Source organism: Lampetra planeri, chromosome 50 (assembly GCF_965212315.1).
Source record: "Lampetra planeri chromosome 50, kcLamPlan1.2.h2, whole genome shotgun sequence".
Lineage (NCBI taxonomy): Eukaryota > Metazoa > Chordata > Hyperoartia > Petromyzontiformes > Petromyzontidae > Lampetra > Lampetra planeri.
In genome coordinates this window covers 72,388-96,017 of record NC_136156.1, presented here as the reverse complement: position 1 = coordinate 96,017, position 23,630 = coordinate 72,388, and the positions used below count along the sequence as shown (strand labels likewise).

The 23,630-nt window shown below is 44.0% G+C and overlaps 1 protein-coding gene across 7 annotated transcripts in view; it reads right to left on the bottom strand.

Moving 5' to 3' along the window:
• AGPAT3 (1-acylglycerol-3-phosphate O-acyltransferase 3) overlaps nt 1–23,630 on the bottom strand; it is a 62,976-nt gene that overhangs the window by 5,733 nt on the left and 33,613 nt on the right. For 4 of the 7 annotated variants that reach the window (XM_078616293.1, XM_078616290.1, XM_078616291.1 and 1 more), the window contains exons 3-8: nt 22,903–23,497; nt 21,383–21,552; nt 18,132–18,293; nt 17,032–17,185; nt 3,267–3,369; nt 1,251–1,326 (exon numbers count right to left, since the gene is read on the bottom strand). In XM_078616293.1, the coding sequence (XP_078472419.1) occupies nt 1,251–1,326; nt 3,267–3,369; nt 17,032–17,185; nt 18,132–18,293; nt 21,383–21,552; nt 22,903–23,080 (843 nt within the window). In that variant the 5' untranslated portion in view covers nt 23,081–23,497. The remainder of the gene's footprint in view (nt 1–1,250; nt 1,327–3,266; nt 3,370–17,031; nt 17,186–18,131; nt 18,294–21,382; nt 21,553–22,902; nt 23,498–23,630) is intronic. The other 3 variants (XM_078616292.1, XM_078616295.1, XM_078616296.1) reach the window with 3 other exon arrangements.

Here is a 23,630-nt window from a genome sequence, read left to right as displayed (position 1 = left end):
TTACCGAAAAAACCTAAGAATACACACATTGAGACGATTGTCAAGAAAAGCGAGACACGATTAAATGATCGATATATATATTTAAATAAGCACTTAATTACACAATCACGCAATTGCACATTCATTAAAATCAGAATCTTTATTTATACACAGATGTCCAGTCAAGTCGACTTCTCCTTCAGAAGTGACCTGGCCACAAATGATAGCTCAACAAAGTGGCTTATGTGGAAACGTATAGCAACCAAGTATAAATAATCAATTTGGCGATCATGGTTACAAATCCCTGTCTGCCTCATTCCTTACTCATTCGTTTTTGTTTTATCTCTAATTTGTAAAAGTATTATCAATGCAATCCCATACATCAAATCACCAATTTCCCCACTCTAAAGCTATGTATGAAGACATTTTCTGTGAATTCTTGGGTTCCCAATGTTGTCTCATGTGTAGAGCATCAGCCTCAACTTTACTTCGCATATATAATTTGGCTATGGTGTCTTTTCTCCCATGGTGTGGTTAACACAACTCACACACCAGTAAGTTGAAAATGTATTTCTAATGTATTTTTACTGAAATGAGGTAAAGTGTATGTGCTTAAAACTTATATATTTTTTTGGCATTTCCTCTAACTTTATTCCCAGAGTAAAACAATGAAGTTAATCTGTCTGAAGAAAATGTTTACAAAAAAACGTATGGCCTGGTAACATCGCACGTGTACTGTGTGTCTCCACGTGGAACCACGGATAACAACGATTCACCCTCACCACTGGGCGGCGCCGGTGATCATGGCATTCTGACGTCCGCAGGTAATACGTTCTAAAACCGGCTTTGTATAAACTCGTGCTGGGATTAGCAAACTTTGAATACATTAACAATACAACTTGTCACCTGTGCATGTAAATAGGGTCATTGTACACTTTTAAAATCTGTAAAATGTTCTTAATTCTCTTTTAAAAGATGTGTCAATTACACTGCCTTTAAAGCAAAATATCAGCGACTTTTTAGGCAAAAGTCCTTCACACTGACGAATTTGTTGAGTATTTTGTGTTAATAGTTGCCAAGGCAGCATCACCAACTAATATGTTCGAACATTTTAATGAGCTCTTTCTGGCAGTGGGGCGTAAACGCTGTTTACACTTTTGAAAAAAAGATGTCGGTAACGTTCAAAGATGATGACATCAGGAGTGGAGAGCCTTTACGAAGACCCCCTCCACGTGGGGGGCAGAAACGTGCTCAGGAGGCGGCCGCCTCACCTTCTCCTGGTAGAGGTTGTAGAGCCACATGGCACACTCTTTCTCATCTTCAGGCAGATCCTTCAGAGGAAACCTCCTGCACACGCGACACACACAGCGGGGGAAGACACGTCGTCATTGGGCTTGAACAAGCTGCGTTAATGGCATCACCACGATTACAATCATATCACACTGTCGCGAGCGCGCTTTGGTTTAGGATCGTCCCATTGGCAAAGTCGTCATCAAAATGTATCAGCATCAACATTTCATGAAAAAAAAATAACAGCTGATAACAATCATCGTTATCCATCTGAAAAGTACCGCCTTGTGGCAGTTGGGTTAAGAGGGGTTCATTTCAGATGAGCACAGCAGCACATACTGATGTCAGCAAATATTCCAGCAAGCGTAAGACAGTTTCACAATGAATTGATGTCGCTTCAGTAGCATGATGTACTGCACCATTTTCTCTGAATTCAAAGGGAAAGGTAATTTTCACAAAAATCCATGTCAATGAGAACACTGTTTTGTACTTTATGATTTGTCTCATATGTGCTATGTAGTCTCGTTCAACTATTCTTCTAATGAAAATGTTTAGTATATTTATATGAATTGACACATCAATTCTTGCGCACATGATTACATGCATTTATTCTGAGCATAAAATTCTGTTTTAGCCAACGAATGACCCAACTTTCCAAATTTTCCATTTCAAAAGGCAAATGCAAATTAATTAAATTCAACGGATGAATGCACGGAATTAAGAAACAGACAAAGGAATTATGATAGGACGAGAACTCGTAAAAACACTTGAAACACTGCACCCATTCGCTTACACACAGAACAACTGACAGCATCTCCGTAAAAATAAATTCCTATAAATTGTAATCATTAACTTGTAACATGTCTCGGTCATAGTGATAGGTCAGCGTGCTCTAGCAGCCCAGTGATGGCCGACTTCCAACTGTGCCCGTCTCTGGCTTTAGCCAAACCGTGTCTGGGAGTCTCCCAGTTACAGTAGCAATGTTCCAGCCCAGTAGTTCCCAACCTTTCTGGACCTGCAGACCACTGTCAAACATTACACAATAAACTATGTTTATTTTACCAACCAAGGCCCAGTGAGCTACACAGCGACCTGGCCATAAATGATAGCTCAATGAAGTGGTTTATGTGGAAATTTATTGCAGCCAAATACTCTAAAAGGGATGTTTTTTAAATATGGAGGGAAAAACTGGATGACCCGGAGGAAAATCCACGTGACCACGGGGAGAACATACCAACTCCAAATATACAGCAGCAGGCGTCGGGGTCAGGATAGAACCCACGACCTCCTGCATACCAGGCGAGGGAGTTAAGATCTCGCCACCGCGAGATTGTACCAACTGCAGCAGTTCCACGAGCCACTTCCCACAACTTTGTGGGCCACCAGTCGTTTGTAGACGACAGGTTGGTTACCAATGTTGTAGCTTATCCACACATTTTTGAGTATGATTCCCAGATCCAGTTAATCTTGTTTAATGGTATCGACCACCCATTGTTTACTCGAATAACCTCTAGTGCTTGTTTCACTAATGTGGCTGTACAGGAGGAAGTTGGGACAATTGTATTTTTCCATCCGAATAATAATTTCCTTAAAATGAAGTCTACCATGTCCCTTTGCATTCCTGGTTCCAATAAAACTTCTCTGACCTCTCTTGGTGAATTTAATTATCTTGCTCACCATACACAAACGATCAGGCTAGTGTTTAGGTTAAAAGTCAAATGATCTCCCTGGTTATAATGAGCATATGTTGGTGAGTGGCTAGAAATGTTTCATTACTGTAACAGGTGCCATCTCTCTGGCACAGGCGCAAATTATGACCCGCCCCGAATGGACATTGGTGAAAAAACGCTTTATAGCTGACCATATTCCTCCAGTATAAATGCATATTCTGATTCTGAAATTCCAGACAATGGATAAAAAAATCCATAGTCCACCGTGGAGGGTTATGAGCACTGGAGTGTGAAACGCACTGGACTAGAAACTGCCCTCCCTCGTACCTGACACACATGTCGGCTTGGTACGTCTTGCCGTAAAGGATCCCCAGCAGAGATGGGTTCTTGTTGTCCTTGAAGTTGAGGGTTACGTCGTACACGGCTCCGGCTGCAACACAAAAACCGGGCACATGCAAAGATGGGATGGAGGTGGACCAGGACCTCCCCATGCTGTGTGGGCCTTAGGTTACTATGACCATTACGTTTGTTTTGTTTAACCACATGAGATCGTTTAGATTATTGGATTGCTAGAAATGTCCACGTGATAAGCCTCTTCGTTGAGCTATCATTGTGACCAGGTTGCTTTTAGGCTATACATGGTTAAATAAAAGTTGAGTTTATGGATATATTTTTTAGTGATTTGCTTACCTTTCCTATACTTTGCACTCCTATTGTGTTTTTAGATTGTTTGTTTTTGTACCGTTCTGACCCCGTGTCCCTGCTGGACATCTGTGAAGAAGATGTATAGCTCATCGGATTGCTCCTGCAGTATGAATACAAATTCTGATTCTGACCTGAGGAATTAATCTGCCAGCAAGAGGGTGATGGTTGCTGTGTATAAACCCAAATTGAGTAATTTGAATTTGACAAAGTTGGACCCTGACACCTGCACACCAGGGCCTACTATTGTGAATGACATCAGGGGGATCTTTAACGTCCATTGTGATGCAGATGACACACATTGTTATTCCACACCATGGTAATAATCAGAGCGGCTGCTGGATTTGAACCATACATACATGTCATTGTCATGGTAAAGTAAAATTATACTCTACCATGCTTTGAGACGTTTGTGGCCGTCAAACGTATATTTAGGCCTTAGAGCTGGAAATGTGCTACTTTAAGAGAAAACTAAATGAAATAAGTTTTGTGCACTCACCGATTCCCAGGCTGAATACATCCACTCAATACACTTGAGAACCCTGGACTAGCAACAGATGGCTGCCTGGATTCCAACTCCAGATGCCTCCCGTGGCAGCTCAGTGCTGACACGTTATTAGCTGCCTGGGGCATCTGGCCACCTTGTGCGAGAGACTCTTCAAGCTGAAGGTCCGACTAATCAGAGAGCTCCCCACTGGGCCAGTTCAACCAGTCGGCCAGTGAATATTTTTCAATGTAAAATTTGAGCTCTTTGTCAATATTGTAAGAAAGTCCCCCCACACAATGTTAGTCATTGGACTTGTTTGACTTTACCGAAAGAATCAAGAAGATGAATCCCTGCAGTCACGCAAGCTTTAAATCGAAATTTGTTTGACTATACTTCACCGCACTGGTCAATGGACGTTGCCGAGGGAAGCGCGCCCAGCTTTGCCGGAAATCGAACCCAAGTTCTGGGGTTCATGGCGTAGCAATCTAACCACTGCGCCACCACTCCACTCCTCCCTAATACATACATTTTAATAAAGTATCAAAGCATGCAAAATTCTGTACAATAGACACTAAAGACCTTGTGACATTGGTTTATATGCTGGTAGAAAAGTCCACACATGTAAAAGTTACTTGTAAACATTAGTTCTAAAACTGTATGTTCAACTTCTTTCACAGCGTACACATAGCTAACTGTACACTCAGCCAAAATCATCTTACTAAATATACCTGTTTGTATATATGACTATAAGATGACGCTTGCAAAAGAAACAATGAATCTCAGAGGAGGTTGTGGGGGTTCATGGCAATAAATACCACACAGAATCGCTGAACCGCCACCACTGAGGTCCTTGGCTCAAATCCGAGTTGCAGTTTCTTGTACTTCAACCAAGCTCCCATGTCGACTGAGTTAATGGTGTCAGCCCGGTCACCAATGACCGCACTGCAGTGCCCACTCCCTGCGGAGCATATACAATGATTACCTCTAACGTGGACAAAGAAGGGATATCGGTAATTATGTAACTATCTAGGGCAAACACATAGTGGACAACAACTGCTGTCTGTAAAAGATTCAAGTAGAAATATCTTTGTCTCAAGGCATGACACGGATATCCCAAGTGGAATAGGATTTAAAATATAACAGGAAGGGAAAATAATAATTAATTAATCTTGGTGCTCAGTTAAAGAGAACGCATTTGGTCCTTTTCAGGCCAAGCATGGGCGAACAAATTTAAGTAGAGAGCGGTTTCTTTAGGTTAGAAAGTCGCACAACTTGTGTATTAAGCATACAATCACAACCGTAGCAAAACCACTGTAATTAATATATCTTAATAATTCCCAACATATTACGCAAATGTATAAAAGTTCAGCCCAACTCAGACGTGATACTGATAAGTGACACGCTAACCACAGTGCAACCGCGGGTTATTCGTTTGCGCCGATTGCAAGGTCGTGATCTGCGCAATATCACCCCACTGCCCTGCTTTGCCTCTCTTCGAAAAGCTCACTGGCCAAGTCTCAGTTAAGTTTAAACATCCAGACGGTGCATGCTTATTTAAGACGGTGAGCGAATAATGAGTTAGGTGGCGACAACCCACGTGAGTGTGTTAGACTGATGACCATGACTTATAGTCAAAACATCTCATCACGTTCAACATTAGCTGTGGGACCCCTGCAGTGTTGTCAAGGGTTCTCTCATTCCCAGCTGCTGGGCATGGCATGCGCGTTCAGAGGCTTAGAGCACATACAGTGCGGGCAACGATAAGCAACAGCAAGCTCCCACATCACAGCCACACGCTTCAAGTACAAATCTCTACGCAGTAGCTTGCCTGGTTTAGAGAGATCTCATGTCTCGCAAATTTGACGGGACAATCACACATTTGCGGTAGTTCTTACACTCTCACACTCTCCAGCACCTGCAGTCAGGGCTCGATTTAATTCGAGCAGCACCTTGGATGAACTAACATTTGTGCGTGTCTCGAGAGGTAACCACCGAAGGGGCTTGCTGGTGGTCGATGCTACTCTTGTGTCTGGTTCTGTGTTTCTCAATGCATCTATTTTTGTTTGACGGTGTCTGTTTCCCACTGTTTGTCAATATTCATGTTTCTCTGCTGCCCTCAATGTTTGTGCATTTCTCTCTCGTCTCCATCTACGTGTTTTTCTCCATCTCTCTTTCTCTATACAGTACGTCTCTTCGTGTCTCTTTGTCTCTGTGTTAGTTTTCTTAGTTTCTCTCTGTATCTCTCTGTCTCTATATGTCTGTGTCTCTATCATTGTATTTGTTTCCCTCTGTTTCTCTGTTTCCCATACAGCTTTGCTCCTTGGTTGCTGCCATGATCAGCCGCCCCTTAGGCCGGGTTTTCCTAAAGCAGATAACCTGATGCTGGGGAATATTAACATAACGCATTCAAATATATGGGTACAAAACATCATGCAGTGCAATCCCTTATACTCACACTGGCAACTTTTCAATTGGCTCTGCTGTCTTCTATCCAATCATAATAATATGTATTTATCCAGTAAAGACTTGAGCATTGAGTGTCAAGACCCTTTTCAGAAGTCTGCTGCATTGCGACGTTTAGCGCATTCGTTTTTAAGGAGTGATTTGCATGTGGGAGACACTGGAGCAATTGGAGAAAATTCATACATATGAGAGGATAACACTCAAAGTTCTATACAGATGGATTCACAAAACTCATTATATGTAATGGCATACTTTGGCCACTTATGGTTCATTGGGTTTGGCATTTTTATAAATTTGCATGATCCACCAACCCTTTCATCCAAAGTGTGAGCCACCGACTCTCACATGGTGATTGGCCAATCTACCACCACCCAGTGGCCAGGATTACACATTGACGCATTCGCTGCTTGGCATTGTGGGAGCAGCTCTGGACTTGGCTCTCTTGAGTCGGGGCCACAGAGAGCCCATTGTGTCCTTCATAGAACACGTGACCTTTAATTCTCTGGCTTTACTTTTAATTTTCCTGCCCCCTCTGGAGACATTTATTCTGGATGAATGAAAACATTAATATTATGTATACAAATTAAAAAAACCTTTGGCTACTCAAAAAAACTGTTTTGCACTTTTGAGCAAGGCTATTCAATATTGTTATATTGCAGAAATAAGAGAGTTAATCCTCTTGTATGCATGGGTTGTTTTCCAGACACTTGTATTTTCTCACACATTCAAAACGAGTAATTATAGAGCGTACTATATGAACCTTATGGCAGTACCCCGGCTCTCGCACAATGTCCATGATGCAGTCATTTTTAGTCTGTTGATGGTCGGTGATGCGGCAATCGACTCATCTCGACGAGCTGTACTCACGATGCACCATTCAAAGTTGAAATTCTCCTGTACAACTGCTAAATGATGGGTGCTTCATCGGTCAGGGAGCTAAGCCAGAACCACTGGGATATGGCGTTTTAATCTAGGTTACAGCCACTTGTAATTTCACTGGTTTCTCAAGTGCATTTGATAGTCTAACCCCAGTCACCAATGACTATATACGTATTCAAAATTGCAGGTAAAATGTTAATTTTCATTTGGCTGAATAGCAGATCTGTCATAAGAAAAATCTCATGGTTGCACCACACCCATACACAAAACACATTAATTTGGTTTTCACTTACTTTGGCTATATTCCAGCATTGAAAGCTTAAACATCGAAAGCTTAAAAATCGGTTCACGTAGATAGAAAAAAAGAATACAAATAAAATGAATAAAAATATCACGACGTTTTGATCGCAACACAAACGGTCGTCACCAGGCAAAGAAGTCAGCCTCTAAAGGAAAACTGTTTATTTTCTACCTACGTTACTTTACCGAAAGAACCAAAGAGTATGGATTCCTGCAGTCATGAAAGCTTCAAATCAAGATTGTTTAAAAAGGTTTGGGGATGGGCATAGCCCAAGTGTATCAGCAGCACCAGGAGCATGGGCGGTGATGCCAATGCAGCAGCAATGCCAATGCAGCAGCAATGCCAATGCAGCAGCAATGCCAATGCAGCAGCAATGCCAATGCAGCAGCAATGCCAATGCAGCAGCAATGCCAATGCAGCAGCAATGCCAATGCAGCAGCAATGCCAATGCAGCAGCAATGCCAATGCAGCAGCAATGCCAATGCAGCAGCAATGCCAATGCAGCAGCAATGCCAATGCAGCAGCAATGCCAATGCAGCAGCAATGCCAATGCAGCAGCAATGCCAATGCAGCAGCAATGCCAATGCAGCAGCAATGCCAATGCAGCAACAATGCCAATGCAGCAGCAATGCCAATGCAGCAAAGGGCTGCCAGGAAATCACTGCACCCCGCTCCACACACCACACTGCTGACGGTGGAGGTTGATTGACAAGAAAGCACAAGTCAAGTCATGACCCAAAGTGGTTGATGACATCTTTCCAATGATTGCTGAGTCTAGAACCTTCCTCTCGGTTGAAATTGTGTCTGTGTCTGTATATATGGATGGCTTCATGAACGAATCTTTGTTGATAGCCAGTAGGCTTGCAAAGTAACATCGTCTTAGAAAAATCAATTTCTTGTGAGCCAGCCGCATTAAAATAATGATCAGCCACGGCCGAGGTATTGGTCCTGCCGTGTTTCAAATCTGCCTGATGTTCACGAACACGGTCCGAGACATGTCGCTTAGTTTCCCCAATGTTTGACTTTCATGGGAAAAACTCATCGCAGGGTGCATGAGAGAGTTCGACCACGAGTTTGTGAGACATCCTGCATAAAATAATAACAATTCTACTGTGAGACTTCCAAATGGCTTCTTCGTCTCATCATATGGCGCTACGACCTTGAATTAAAATTGGACGGAACAAAAGATCATTTTTTTCCGTTTCACACGCACAGTTTATGGCAAACAGGCAGCGAGCTTCACTCAAATCTTTCAAAGGGCATTTAGCGACACTCTTGTAACACGGTAGCCCACAGTACACCCAAACAAAATCGCTATCCCCAGGGGTGTAACGATTCACTCTACTCCCCCACCCTCCACTCCCCGAAAAAAGTGTCCCAGAAATAAAATATTGATTTGCCTCGGCCATTTTGTACTATTTGGTACCCCGGGGTACCGCCATAAAGATCATTTGGAACAAGCAGGGCGTTCCTGAAAACAATCTTCATACTCAGTTCAGGTTTTACGGGTAAAAAAAGCTCTATTATTTACATCTATCTTTGTTCTTTGCTCATTTAGAAACTACGAAATTCATGATTGATTGATTAAAATATATTTGTACACTCATGACAAATGCATCCAATTATGAAAATAACATTTAGGCTAATGAAGCAAATGACACTACACAAATGAAACGAAACAAATTAGAAATACTCATGAGAAAGTAGAAACAAGACAAACATGTAGATTCCGTGATCAAATCTCAATTGTGAATTGTAACACTTAATTGGGTTGCAGGAGGGATGAATCATTAAATAATATTGCTAATTATTTACCCATAAAAAGTCATATTATTTATTAAATAAACTTCACACTTTTTTCACGCCAGATCTTGTATTAGGATGTTTGGGCATCAATGAGCGTGTGGCCTTATGTAGGAGGAAACCATAGAACCCGGAGAAAACACTCCTCTGCAACGGGGAGCTGACACTCAGCACCGCCTTCTCTTGGCCACATCTCATAGCCCCATGTCTGCAACGACTGATAAGCTCTGGTGGTCACCCAGCCAAGGACTAACCAGGTTTAAAACTGCTTAGCTTCCGAGACCTGAATCCTGCTTTTGTCATAACCAAAACAAACACAAGTACAGACAGTTACCGGTTTATGGGAGACCAGACTTTCAGAAATCCGACTTTACGGAAATGCTCCCATAAATTATGTTTTAAAAATATAGATTCTGTATGCGTAAATGTTTGGTTACGCAAGCACAAATGATGTAGCGCGGTGAGGTTGCATATGAGCGCCGTGGAGCGAGGCGTAAGACTAGCAGCATACAGTATTCCCCAAGGTGGTAGTGTACAGTGGAGCAACTCCGAGTCACGCTGTTACATTGTTACCATGAGTATCATGGACCCGCCACATTGTCTCCTAACTTTCAGTGTAATATTAACCTTAATTGCATTGCAATAATGACTTATGTATTCATAAACAATTGGATGCAGTAAAGTATATGTTCCATTAGTTTATTTAAGGGTAGTGTTTCGGTAGATATTCGATCAAATTAAAGAATCACAGGCAGTGCAGAGCGTATGTACAGCGATACGATGAAGGTAGCAGTAGAAAACGGACGACAGCGTGATACAGTACTGAGAGAAAACGGTAGGGGAGGCACAAATATTTTCGGCTATGTGAATTTAGCGTTCATTTTGGGGGGAAATTGTTCAGATTCCAACATATGTAAAATTCGGGTTACGGATCGTTCTCGGGAACCTAACCCTTCCGTAACCTGGGGACTGTCTGTAATTACCAAATCAGAAAATAAGATCTCCTTGAAAACCAGTATCTATCCGATGTAGGGTTCAAACCTGAAATCTGCCAGTTTTAGTGAAAAGAAATGATAATCAATGCAGTTTGGGAAGATAACCTCTTATCTAAGCCATCTGTAATAGTAATTAGGCTCAATACTGAGGAAGCTCTGGATTAGCCCTAACAAAAGCCACCATTGTCTATGGCCAACACAAAGCCCTCCTCACAAGCCATCAGCTGGCTCCTGGACATCCATGAATGGAGAAATTAGCATGTTAATGTGAGATCGGAGAGCGGCCTCCACAAAAGGAGACCTGATGGTTCAATGAGCCATTCTGTCTACAGGAAAGCCACCCATACGGATGCCTACCTAAAACCGGATTCCCACCACCATCCATCCCAGAAGAACTACCTCATCAAGACTCTATACCATAGAGCCCAATGCATCTCCGACCAGGAACACATTGCCAGTGAACTCAAACACGTACGCCAAGCTCTTAAGGCTAATGGTTACTCCGACTACACAATCCGCAAGGCCATCACTCCAACCGTCAAGAAGGATCCTGCTGAGGAGCCTTTCAAAACCATCACCTTACCCTACATTGCTGGGGTCACAAAAAAGATCTCCAAAATCCTGATTAAACACAAGATTCAGGTACGATTCAACACAGTACATAAAATCCGTGATCTGGTTCCGTCTGTAAAAGACGTGGTTCTAGACATACAGTACCCTGGCGTCTACAAACTAAGTTGCCTCTGTGGTAGCAGTTACATTGGAGAAACCAAACGACATGTCTCGGACCGCATCCGTGAACATAAAGCTGACCTGAAACACGGTAGGACAAACACCTCAGCCGTGGCAGATCACTACTACAATTCAGTGGGTTCACATGACATTGACTTCTCCAAGACAGAGGTTCTCTGCAAGCCATCTGGCTACCATGAGAGATTCGTTCATGAGGCGATCCACATATACAAACACAGAGACAATTTCAACCGAGAAGATGGATTCTGGCTCAGCAATCATTGGAAGGACGTAATAAACCACTTCGGATCTTAACTGATTGTTGTTCACGTTTATGGTGACTTTTAGACCGCAGTCCACTCACTGGCATTAACTGTGTATCTTGTGTTCTCCACAGGGAATGCATTATTTGCTCCGCTGTGGATCTCCTGCCACCGTTTTCCCATTCACATGTTTCATTACTTCTACATACTATTAACATGCCCTCCCTTTGTTAATGCTACCCCCCCTCCCTTTGGTGCTGCTGATCCTGCATAATGCATGGGCATAATATGACTTTGAAACCCCCCCGCCCACCTCCTACGCATTTCCCATGAATATGCTAAATTCCTCTTGATATGCACATTCTTTTGTTAAGGCTCTCTTCTTCTTCCACCTCCAAATCAGCTTATATATAAGCTCCTAGCTTGGCAGTGTCTCATTCTTCACCTGAAGACGGCTGCTTGCGTTGTAGCCGAAACGTCGTGAGAATTGTTTTATTATGTTTTATTTTTATTATTTTATTACTTCCCTTCTACGTGACTTTACCGAAAGAACCAAGAAGATTATGAAAGATGCATTATGAACGATGTTGACACCAACATACACTTAAATAAGAACTAGAAAGGCATGTTTTAAGCATTTTACAAACACCACATAAGAGAGGATGGTTAGCGGGCTGAACTTGCCATCCAGAGGTCGCTGGTTCAATTTGATCGTTTGGTACGGCACCTGAAACGACGGTGCAGGTTTCTTGAATGCCCCCCTGCCTGTGTCCACCTAGAGCACGTGTGGTGGGGTATAGTGTGGGTACACTTCCAATGTCTGGTCATCATGGAAGAGTTAGCCAAAATACGCTCTAGCAGTGAATAGCACAAAATATTATTTGTAATATTTTCTATATTTTTGTCCGATCTGGGTTGGACCGAATTGAGTGAATAAACTGAATTTTCGTTACGTCACTGGGGGCTCGGATTAATCCGCGTACACTGGACCCCTGCGGTGTTGGTTCAGTTTTCTGACCACAAATGCCACAGGTGTAGTGACATCCTAAAGGTCACTGGAGGGCAGCCACAGTAGCAAGTGACAGGGGTCCTGTATGGGGCATAGCCCTGGTAACGGAGAGAGGGCGCGTGAGAACATGGCCTGTGGGTGAACCCGGGAGGACATGTGACTGGACAAGGTGGAAGGGGCTACCCCCCCCCCCCCCAAAGGAGATGAGAGGGACACGTGATGGGGAACCAGGACCCTTGAGAAGAATCTGGAAGGGGGCGTGGCCAGGGGCGGAGCCCGGCCACACTGTGGCGGGTAAAAGCCGGTGCGGAGGAGCAGGCAGGGTCGCCGTCATCATCGTTGCCATCCCAAGGAATGGAATCCGCCAGCCGAGTCTTCGATCCTCGGTCTTCGGGCGTCGGACAAGCCGTCGAGAGCCAGGCAGCGTGTTAGCTGACCCGGTCGATTATTTAGTGTTCCCGTATGGTTACATAGCTATCTGTGGTGGTCACGACCTATAGTCGTTATCCCGTTGAGTGGAGACTTACCTGTTGTGTTAGTGAACAAAACGTGTTGCCTCCATACTCGAGAGTGCGTCTCAATAGAACCCACGACTGCACAGGGACAGACGCTGTGTCGTTGCTCATTTTTACGTGTAAATCACGGGCCTGTTAGCGGCCCCTTGCAGGCACCGAGCTGAAATCCCTGGCTCCATTGCCAAAACGTCTCTCTGCACGACGCTTTCTCTAATGGATATAACGGGAGTCACTTTGAAACATCCTTGTCGTGGCGAACGCACTGGGATAAAGGGCACGGCCCAAAAGGGCGTGACCTTGTGGTGAAATATATTTCCCCATTGATCTGTTGTGAAAGTGGCTCTGCATGAAACCCTTTGAAAGATCTTCACAAGCCCTTCATCTGCCACACTGTTTCATGGAGACTAACAAAGGCGTACGATTTCTGGGGTCGCTAAACAGTTTTTTTTCTTTTCCTACGATTATATTTTATGCCACGTTCATCGTTTGTGCCTTTTATCCACATTGTCCTTATACTGTATACACAACCGCTAAGATAAACCCGAACAACGAATATAGGTAGGGAACCTTGATGTATTACAAGATGTTGCACAGTACAGGCTAGCACGCTGGGTAAAAACTGTCATCTGGAGGCTCCAGGTTCAATTCCCAGTTCACGATTGGAATTTTAGTTGATTAAAATGAAACTGGAGGTGTGTTTATTGAAACTATGCATTGTATTAATGGGTAAATTGCACCTCAACGACCATGGGGAGTTTCGCAACATTTGTGCGATCCACCAATCCTCGCTGCCCACACAGTGCTGGATTACAGGCCACGTGCGAAACATCTATTATATTATTTAACTTATTTTCTTTCTACATGACTTTACCGAAAAAACCAAAGAGTAATTCCTGCAGTCACGAAAGCTTCAAATCAAGTCTGAGTGATTTGGTTTTAACTAATCAAAGCATTTCACAAGACAATTGTTTTTCTTCTAATAATAGTAAATAGTGTATGTTTTAAAAACAGAGATGTAAAAATAACAAAATAACAAAGCTTAAAGGTGTCTTATAGTGATCCTGTATTTTGTTGCAAGCCAGTCTACTTTATATAGATGTTATATACTATATACAGTCACAGTACAGGGTGATAGAGCATGCCTCTTGTTGAAGATCGCTAAGCCGAGGGCAGTCTCAGTGACGCGACTATAATCTAAGACATCTTACGTTCAACGCAATCTAAGAGGTGCTGTTGCTGCTGCGAGCAACATCCAACACAGTCAAAACGTATTACAAGTAGCCTCGACTTTCTGGCTGCCTCAACATTTGGGACAGCCAAGTTGGTTCATGGTTGTGATCCAGCATTTGAACTCAGGGTTTGTGGATTGTAGGGTTTTCGCTATTGCCATGATGCGTGTGACACAGCCTCCCGCAGTGGAAGCAAGGAGGCCTGGAAAAGGCAGCAGAGCAAGTAGGTTTCTAACAAGTTAATATATGCAGAGTCTGAGTGCTGTCACTGCATATGTGCGAGTATTCTTTGGTACAGTAAAATCTCTTGTAGCCGGATTAATAGAGAAACAGCCTTTCCGGTTATGGGGGATATCTGGAATAACACAAATAATTAAATTCTACATGATTGCTAAACAAGTTAAATTGTGTGTACACGTAATTAACAACTTCCACATTTAATCAACGCTTATAACAATTTAGTATTTACAAAAGTAAAAAAAAAATCAGAGGATGATGGCTGGGACTAACTGGATGTGGAAGGCTGAAAGTGTTTTTTCATAAGTCTTGTTGAAGCTGATATTTAGGTTATTTGTAAACCGAATGCAAACCAAAGTCAAGGTGAACAAAACAACCCAAAGGGAACTAATAGAGCACGTGGCATCCACGTGTACAGATTCTAACAACATACAAGTATAAACATAGCTTTAGAATTGCTAGTCCACATACACATGCAATCTCCGACCACATGCTGCTGAATGAGCACGAGTTACTGCATTCCGGTGGGAGTTGTGGTTTCTTTCTTTTGGGCTGGCGAGCCTTCTTCTGGCTTTCCCCCCGAATTCCTGCTTACTCGAGACTAGCTCCCCGAGATTTGACGGTATATTGCAGTCTCATCCCACACTCAACAAAGTTGAAACTCATTTTTTCGAACACTGCCAGCAGGGCCCATCTGGAAAATGTCCTTAAGACTTGGTGAGGCTTGCCTGGGTAAATTCCGGATTGTCATTACTGTTACACGTTCATGTACACCTTCACATTCCGCATAACGGCCCTTGGCTATGGTTCAAGTGAGGACGGAGGCTCATCCTTTCTTTCCTGGGTGCTCGCCAGCCCAGCCACTAACAGTAATTGGGCACCGAATGCCTCGTTGATGGACGTACTGGGCACAGTGGAAAATTAAGTTTTAAATACTCCAGCCCCAGAGGGGCTCCGGTGGCAGTCTGCTGGCTCACGGACAAAGTGTAACTCTAAAATAACGTCGCGCGATCTCGCCTTCACAGCTTTTTTCCCGAGTTCATGCTATTTGCGGTCAAATGTGGTGGAAAATAAACTCCTCCAACACAATTACAATCACACTCTTCACCGATACCGACACCAATTATCGCTGGGGCTCAGCAATTTGGAGGCTCAGTAGCCTGTAACTTTGTACCGAGTTGGGTAGTGAGCAAAGGACCCAGTGTGCAGAGTGGTTGCTTGTATAATGACAACTATTAAATAATAGTTTCCCCTTCATTTATAGAGCACTTGGTGCTCTGTCTCTGTTGGTGATCCTGAGCCGGCATTTCACATTACTATGGCAACAACCAGTCTCTGGACGCAACAATGACAGCCGACTTTTAGCCAAGTGGTGCAGCTGCCTCTGTGAAGTGTGACACAGTGAGCAGTCTTGGTCCCATTGCTACATTCTGGAGCCATTGCCAAGTTAATGCCTGACCTACAAAATCAGCTCACATTGTATCCCACCATCCGATTTTATGTCTTCACCTTGGTTGCTACTCCAATGACCGTCCTGGCAACGTGTTCAATGTCATTCTAAATGTATCCCATCCATTCAAATACCATCTTCCTGCTTTATTTTTGTTTACAATTATTTTGTTTTAAAAACGTTCCAACTATATTCCAATTTTCCTATTGGCATCAGGCCATAAAACATTTTAATTTCCAATTAAACTTTTGCATCTAGTAGTGTATCCTCCCGTGGCCTTAGCATATCATGTCACGTGGAATTATTTTTTAAGTCCCTTCAAAAGCCTCTTCATTCACACGAGCAGTACAAACGTGCCATACAGAGTGTTCTCATTCCACTCAAACTATGTTTTTATTTTATTTTCAGAGGTGGAAAAAGTCAAACTAAGCAATAAAAATAATTATTGACTCTGTATGCTATCATTGGTAACCACACTGACACCATTAACTCACTAAACTTCGGAACTCAAACCCAGGATCTCAACAATGCTGGCTCAATGCTCTGACCTCTGTGCTACACTTTCCTGCCACATTCTCAGAAACTTCCAAGTTGCTTACCCTAGCCTTCCATGAAATTCCTAACAACCTCCGCATGCCGTAGTATACTATGCATGTATTAAAATAATCCTGTGTGGAGTGGTGCGCCATGTGTAATGTGTTACGATATCGCTTTGTGTTGAGTAGTGTAGTGGAGCACGTGCAATGTATTTCTGTATCAAGATCCATTGACTGCCGCAGCGAGTATCATTTCAGTGCTGTCCTAAGTTGTGTGATTTAAGCATTCTGTCGAACAGCGTCGCACATCTGTTGCATTTCAGTTCGTCGTGTGTCGAACAGCGCAGCACGCGTCATCGCCCGTCGCTGCTTTTCTGCGGGGCGCGGACCGTGTCCATCAGCGCGCACAGCGGTAGAGACACCTCTCCGTGTCGTCACGCGGCCACATGACGCGACGCGTGCTCTGCGCAAGCCAGCACCATCTCTCTCACCCATGCCACGCAGGCAGTGCACGGTTGTCGTGAAGCCCTTGGTGCGTGGCAGGAGGTGGTGCTTGAGCTCGGGCAGCCCCTTTGCCTTGGCCACCTCCATGCTGATGCGGTGCTTCTTCTCTGTGAAGCGTGTGCCCTCGCAGTACAACAGGAACTGCCGCCGGGACAGACGGACCGACGGACAGACGGACACACACACATGCGCGTGCATGCAGGCACAGTTGCAGATGCCACCAGTCTCGTTATTTATATTCCGTTTCCATCAATCACAGAACTTGAGTACAGACTAAAATTGTCTGTCCCACCCAAATTGCACCCCATTTCCATGTTTATAGACAACTCACGCTGGTTGCCAAATTTGGGCAGAATCCCAAATGGTCACACGTGATTTCACTGCTCGGGCTGTACTGAATTCTCAGTGTAAATTCTAGCAAAGTGAAAATATAAAATCAGGCCTATATTCTAGTGCACTTGAGTCAACTCAACTAGGCAGTCCATGGAAACGACAAATTACTAGATCCCCTGAGGAACTTTGTGGCATCAAGGATGGGTACCCTCCACATCGTCCAATCTTGTGCCGTTTTTCCTGCTGCTGCATTCATTTCATGTTATATTTAACCAATGCCTTCCTACCTTGTTGTTGGCCTTCCCCTACACCCATCACACTCTCCTTATCTGATTTTCTTTTTTAGGTTACCGCTACCCCTTCTCGTAATTTGTCCAAAGCAGTTCAGCCTAAAATGCTGCTGAAGCAAGCGCTGTGAACAAACACTTATTCAGGCAGGATCACCACAAAGAGATTGGTGATATACAGCCAACAGAGCACATGCCTGGCTGACTTTGCACCCTCAGTGCTGATGTATGTGAGATGACCCCAAACCGTGCATTCACTTTAGATGAAGTAAACATATCGCATGTCTGGGCCAGATTCACTCGGCAAACACCTCTGATGTTTGTTACGTAGCCCGACTACGAACGGAATTCAAGTCACCATGATGCGTGAACCACCAGGGCACCCTTACCTACAGTAAAACACATGGTGCCAGCCTACAGACAAAGGCAAGCCGCCGGGCATGGGAGCCTCGGTCCTGGGAACGTACCCAGACGTATTCGGGGTAGTCTCGGATCCTGTGGAGGCCCTGAAGAACGGCCTGGCGGTCCTCCTCCCAGCGCCGCTTGCAAAACACGATCTCAAGGAAATACCACGTCCAACCGATGAGGGGCACCTTCAGCAGTTCCCGCTTTGCCAGCACTTTGGAGGCCTGGGCCAGGGCATTCAACACAAAACATTTTTTACGTCTGAATGCATCTGAAACGTAAGATGCTGTCCATGAACATCATGGGGACCAGCTGAAAATTTTAGAAGATGCTGTGGTAGAAACAACGCTGTGGTAGAGTGCAAATGAAAGTATTTCATAAAGGAGAGATAGTTATTCATACGCAGCAGAGAAGATGGTCCCGAGCCTGGAATTGAACAATGCGAGTCAAATCGTAGTGTAAAATACCGTAGGGAGACAATTCTAGACCACAGGGGCAACTGCGGAGGAGTAATCTCAATTGAGTGGAAGGCGACTAGAGGGGTTTTGACCAAAAACTTTTGCTTCTTGTGAGGAGAGCACGTGCAGGGCAGTAGAGCAAGATGAGAGGGAAATATTCAGCAGGGGTGAGTCAATGGAGGATGTCATGACCATTGTTAATGCAAAGCTCAGTGCAAGGTCAACTTTCCGACAATCTTCATGATAATATGACCAACAACTGTGGTCTGATTTAGAGGTAGTGGTGCCACAACATAAGGAGAATGTTCAGTGAGATGTGCATTATAGTTCGAGAGTTACCCAATGCCATCTTGAGATACAATAGCTGTGATAGTTTAACCATCGTTTTTCATAATATTGTTTGTGTGAACTGAATGGATACAGTTTAAAGTTAAAGAGAGACAGGGCGATGAGTCAGATAAAATCTAGATATCTGGAGAAAACCCATATCCACCAGACCAGCTCGAATGAACCTCCTCACATTTCCACAGTTAAATAATTATCAAAGGCAGTGTAAGAAATTTTCTTGTAACCAAGGGCTCGGGTTATATGCATTTTAATAAGATGGGAAGGCAATGAATGTACTAGCATCGAGGTAGTCCTCATCTATTGTTTACAGCCCTGAGCCAGTCGTAGAAATTCCACGTTCCTATGACAGTCGTGAGTCGAACCATAGGGCTACCAACGATTTTCCCTCTACATTTAGAACCATGCATTGAGATGATTATTATTATTTGCTGCTATAAATGTCCAAATGGTGGGCCACTTTGTTGAGCTATCATTTGTGGCCAGGTCGCTTCTGAAAGAGAAGTTCATACCTTAGTGGGCTTTGCTTGGTATAATGGGGATGATTTAGTTTTATGTGTAAGGGTGATTTTTTTACCTTTCTTGTATTTTGCATTATAGCTCATTATATTCCTCCAGTATAAATAAATAAATATTCTGATTCTGACTTCCACACAAAGTGGTACTTATTTTAACGACCCCAGAGGGATAATGGGTTGAAGTCAATCCTCAACCATGATTGGAACTTTCTGATTGTGAGCCACTTGCTCTACTGCTCAGCCACCTAGTTGGTTAAATTTGATTAGCAAAATGAAAAAGCCCGAGCGCCCATGTTGGGCGTGAACAAAAGACTGATCTGTCAATTAGTCGATTTCCCTATTGATCACAGCAGAACGGAGCACTCAAGAGAAATCTCAAGAGGATGCAATCAATAAATCAGGTCATACTCCATCTCACAGTAATGCTGGGGTCTTGGGCACTGTATGTTAAAAACATTGCATGTGTTAGTTTAAAGGACAGAGATAGATCGTAGAGGGAAGAACACAAAAGGAATTGACAAATAAAGAGTGAGAATGACAGATGCACGAGAGAAGTGAAAAGCTGTGAGAACACAAAGAGAAAAAAGAACGCCAACACAGAATGCAAAAACAAAGAGGACAAATAGACGATTCTTTTCACGACCATGCTGTGTTCTCTGACTCACGCCTCCTATGAATCTCGGCTCCTAGTGACCAACCTATGGGGACACTGTAGTGGCATTGGTTTTTTTTTAAGTGAACAATTCAGCAGATGGGGCTTTCTCGCGGAGTGCTGGTCAATTACGGGTATTCTTCAAAATCCAGATCGTCCCAGACAGACGGCAATTCAGAGATAATAGCGGATGAACAGAGAAGATTAAAGAAAAGACAAAGAGATTAGGGGAAGTCACAAAATATCTAAAATAATACAGAATATGACACCCATTTACTACACAAAGAATGAACGCAATGATTTCCACTAAATCTCGACATAAAATGTTATAAAGCAAGTGCCACTGTATTATTACAGACACTTATCATCTATACGAGCTAATACTAATTAAAAGGGGTCTGACTGCTCAATAAAACTCCGAGAGGTATTCAAAGCATCAATAGCCCTGAGCAAGTGGTGGAATATCCACATTCCTATTTGCAGGGGCATCATCATGCAGTACATCTCAAGGAACCAGAAAAAAAGTATTTTAGCTAATTACTCTGCTTCAAGAAACAGGATTCATGATTATTATGTAAAGCTCTTTATCAATCCACTGTTCGATGAAAGTCTCCCCAAGCCCTTCCATCACGTGGCTTGTGAGAGCACACCCCACCACATTGGTCATAACGGGTCCCAATATTACTCACGACTGATGTTAACCATGGTTGACAATCAATCTCGGGTCATTGAGTTCATATCAGAAAATATTCTGATTCATATGGTTGCCTGTTAATGAGTACATCACTGAATGTCCATGTCCCCACATATGGACATTCAGTAAGCCAGCGGGTCCAAGTAAGCATCTCACGAGTCACTCCCCTTGGTTCCGTGAATTTACAATAAATCAGTGTCAGGAGAAATTATACTTTTTCCCCCAAAAGGATTAATCCAGTATTCAAACTTATAATCGGAAGGGTAATCACTTACTTAAACAATCGGTTAGCCTAGCTCTAGCAATAATCAATATTAACGATTAACTACTATTTGTATTTTATCACATAAGGCCCACTGAGCTATGTAGCTCTTTTTCTGAAGCTACCTGGTCACAAATGATAGTTCAACAAAGTGGCTTATCTCATGGAAATGTATAGCATCCAAATACTCAATTATAAATGTGGAGGACACGGATAAAAACCACGCGACCATGGGGAGAAAGACATACAATCTCCAAATATGCAACAGGCGTCAGGGTTGAGATCGAATCCACGACCTGTATACTGGGAAAGGTAGGTAACATCTTGCCACCGTGGCATTACACACTTTGCTCTCCCAACTGCCACGGCTCAGGTGCCACGTACCCCCAGCACGCCGTAGCGCTCGCACATGGTCCATCCGCACAGGAAGTCGACCTCGTAGTTGTGGTTGAGCACCACGATGGCGTGCTCCTTGCCGAACTGGTCCACAGTGCCCGGTTCGGCAAACAGCGTGCACTCCGTGCCAGACCAGTGCTCCAGGACCATCACCAGCTCTGTGCAGCACCGGCAGCAATGGCAGTTCAAGCGTGAGTTCCGATCGCGCTCGATGTGCAAAGGCTGAATTACTCTTTAAACATTATCCAGGTCGCAGGTACACTGGAATCAGTGGCCCGTGAGAATGGGTTTGCACAGTTGTATTGGTGCCATGGACCTAAATGTAAAATCAGCATGTTGTGTAAAATTAATCTAAATTGTAAACACATTTCTTTATAGTATGATTCACAATACAGTTTTGGGTCAGATCGTGCAAGTAAAATGTGTATCGTACAGCTTCATCCACCCAACACAGAAAATTAATGAAGTTGTCATTACAACAACCATGTCAATATATTACAGCCTCAGCACATTGGTGTGTTTGACAGCGATCCACACACACAACATTTGGATATGGACGTTTTGCTGTTACAACCAGCATCATCAGGCAGCTGCCAAAAATATAAAAACGTCCTCCAGTCTTGGGTCTTTAATAGTGTGCTGTCATCAATATATGTAGATGCATGTATCATGTGTTGTTTCATCCGTACTATTTTATATTCATATCTTTTACCTATTCTATGTTATCTCTACAGAAAATTACATATACAATGTTGCAAATAACCTGCTTGTCGAGTGCCCCTTTACAAATGCAAATTAGACAGTATTGCTTGTGGTAATAAATATAAAACACATTGTCAGAATAGAGAGACTAATTATCTGTCTCGGCCTTGATGTGTTCATACGCCTGCATCTAATTGGATTTTTGCAAACATACACAATTAACTTTCAATTATTCACAAGAGGACTATCTTTCTACTCGTCACAAAGGCAAACCCCCCTGCATTAGTGTGAATGAATGAGATCTTCCAGGATACGATGGCAGTTTAGCGATTTGTCCAATCACGGTTCATTGTGTTGAAAACACAAAATCCACTAAGCAAGATGTATCTTTTCCACCCAGAGGGATCAGAGGTGCTGATTCAGCACCCATAAAGCCATTAAACCGGTAAGTATTTGTCTGGGGTGGCAGTGGCGTCTGTGGTGGTCCCCGAGGTAGTGATAGTGGTGGCATCAGTGGTGGTTCTGGTGGCAGTAGTGGCAGTGGTGGTGACGCTGGCGGTGGCGGTGGCAGTAGTGACAGTAGAGGTAGTGGTGGCAATGTCAGTGGTGGTGGCGGTGGCTGTGGCAGTAGTGGCAGTGGTGGTGGCTGTGGTGGTGGCGATGACAGTGGAGGTGGTGGCAGCGTTGGCTGTGGCAGTAGTGGTGGAGGTGGTGGGGGTTGTCTTAGCTGTGGCAGTAGTGATACTGCCAGTAGTTGTGTTGTTTCCTGGTCGTGCGGCATTAATGCGCCAGGATGTGCAACCCACGGCTCCACAGGCTGTAGGCGAGGCGGCAGTTGACGCGGCGGTAGAGCTGCCGATCTATGGGCCACAGCACGAGCGTGAGCAGCTGCACGAAGTTGATGATGAAGCCGCTGATGAGGAACACGTAGCCCAGCAGCAGCTGGCAGATGAACTGCGTCTTGAGCCACGCCACAAAGCCCATGGTGGCGCGGGGTGGGGGAGAGGGGAGGCGGACGAGCGAGCAGGGCGGCACGGGGAGCACACGGACGGCTCGGCGGAGCTGAGGCGCGTGTGACAGTTTTCTGAAGAGCACGGGAGGGTGTGAGCGCCTATGGAAATGTTCTGGTGAGCTCGCGAGGGGTTGTAGACTGTGTGGCCACGATTAGGAGAAAGAGTGGGAAAAGCACGCGTTTGAGAAAACTATGGGACATGCGAGAGAATGCGGCGGCACTTGGGAGTGGAGATTGGTGGCGCCGTTGCTGATAGCGAGTGAAAGATCGATGCAAAGAGCAGCGTGCTGGGGAGAGAGGGGCAACTTATAGAAAACACTGAATTAACAGAATGGCGATGGGGGTTGCACTATGGATACTTGCACGGACCTTCGCTTAATATGACCTCCCTGCCAGCACAGCACACATGGGTGAGGGGATGGTGGGAAGAGAGAGAGAGACGTAAGAATACAGCTTCACAATAGGGGCACAGCACCAAAACAACCCCAACAACAAGCACAGTGGCAGACTTTGCAAAAACAC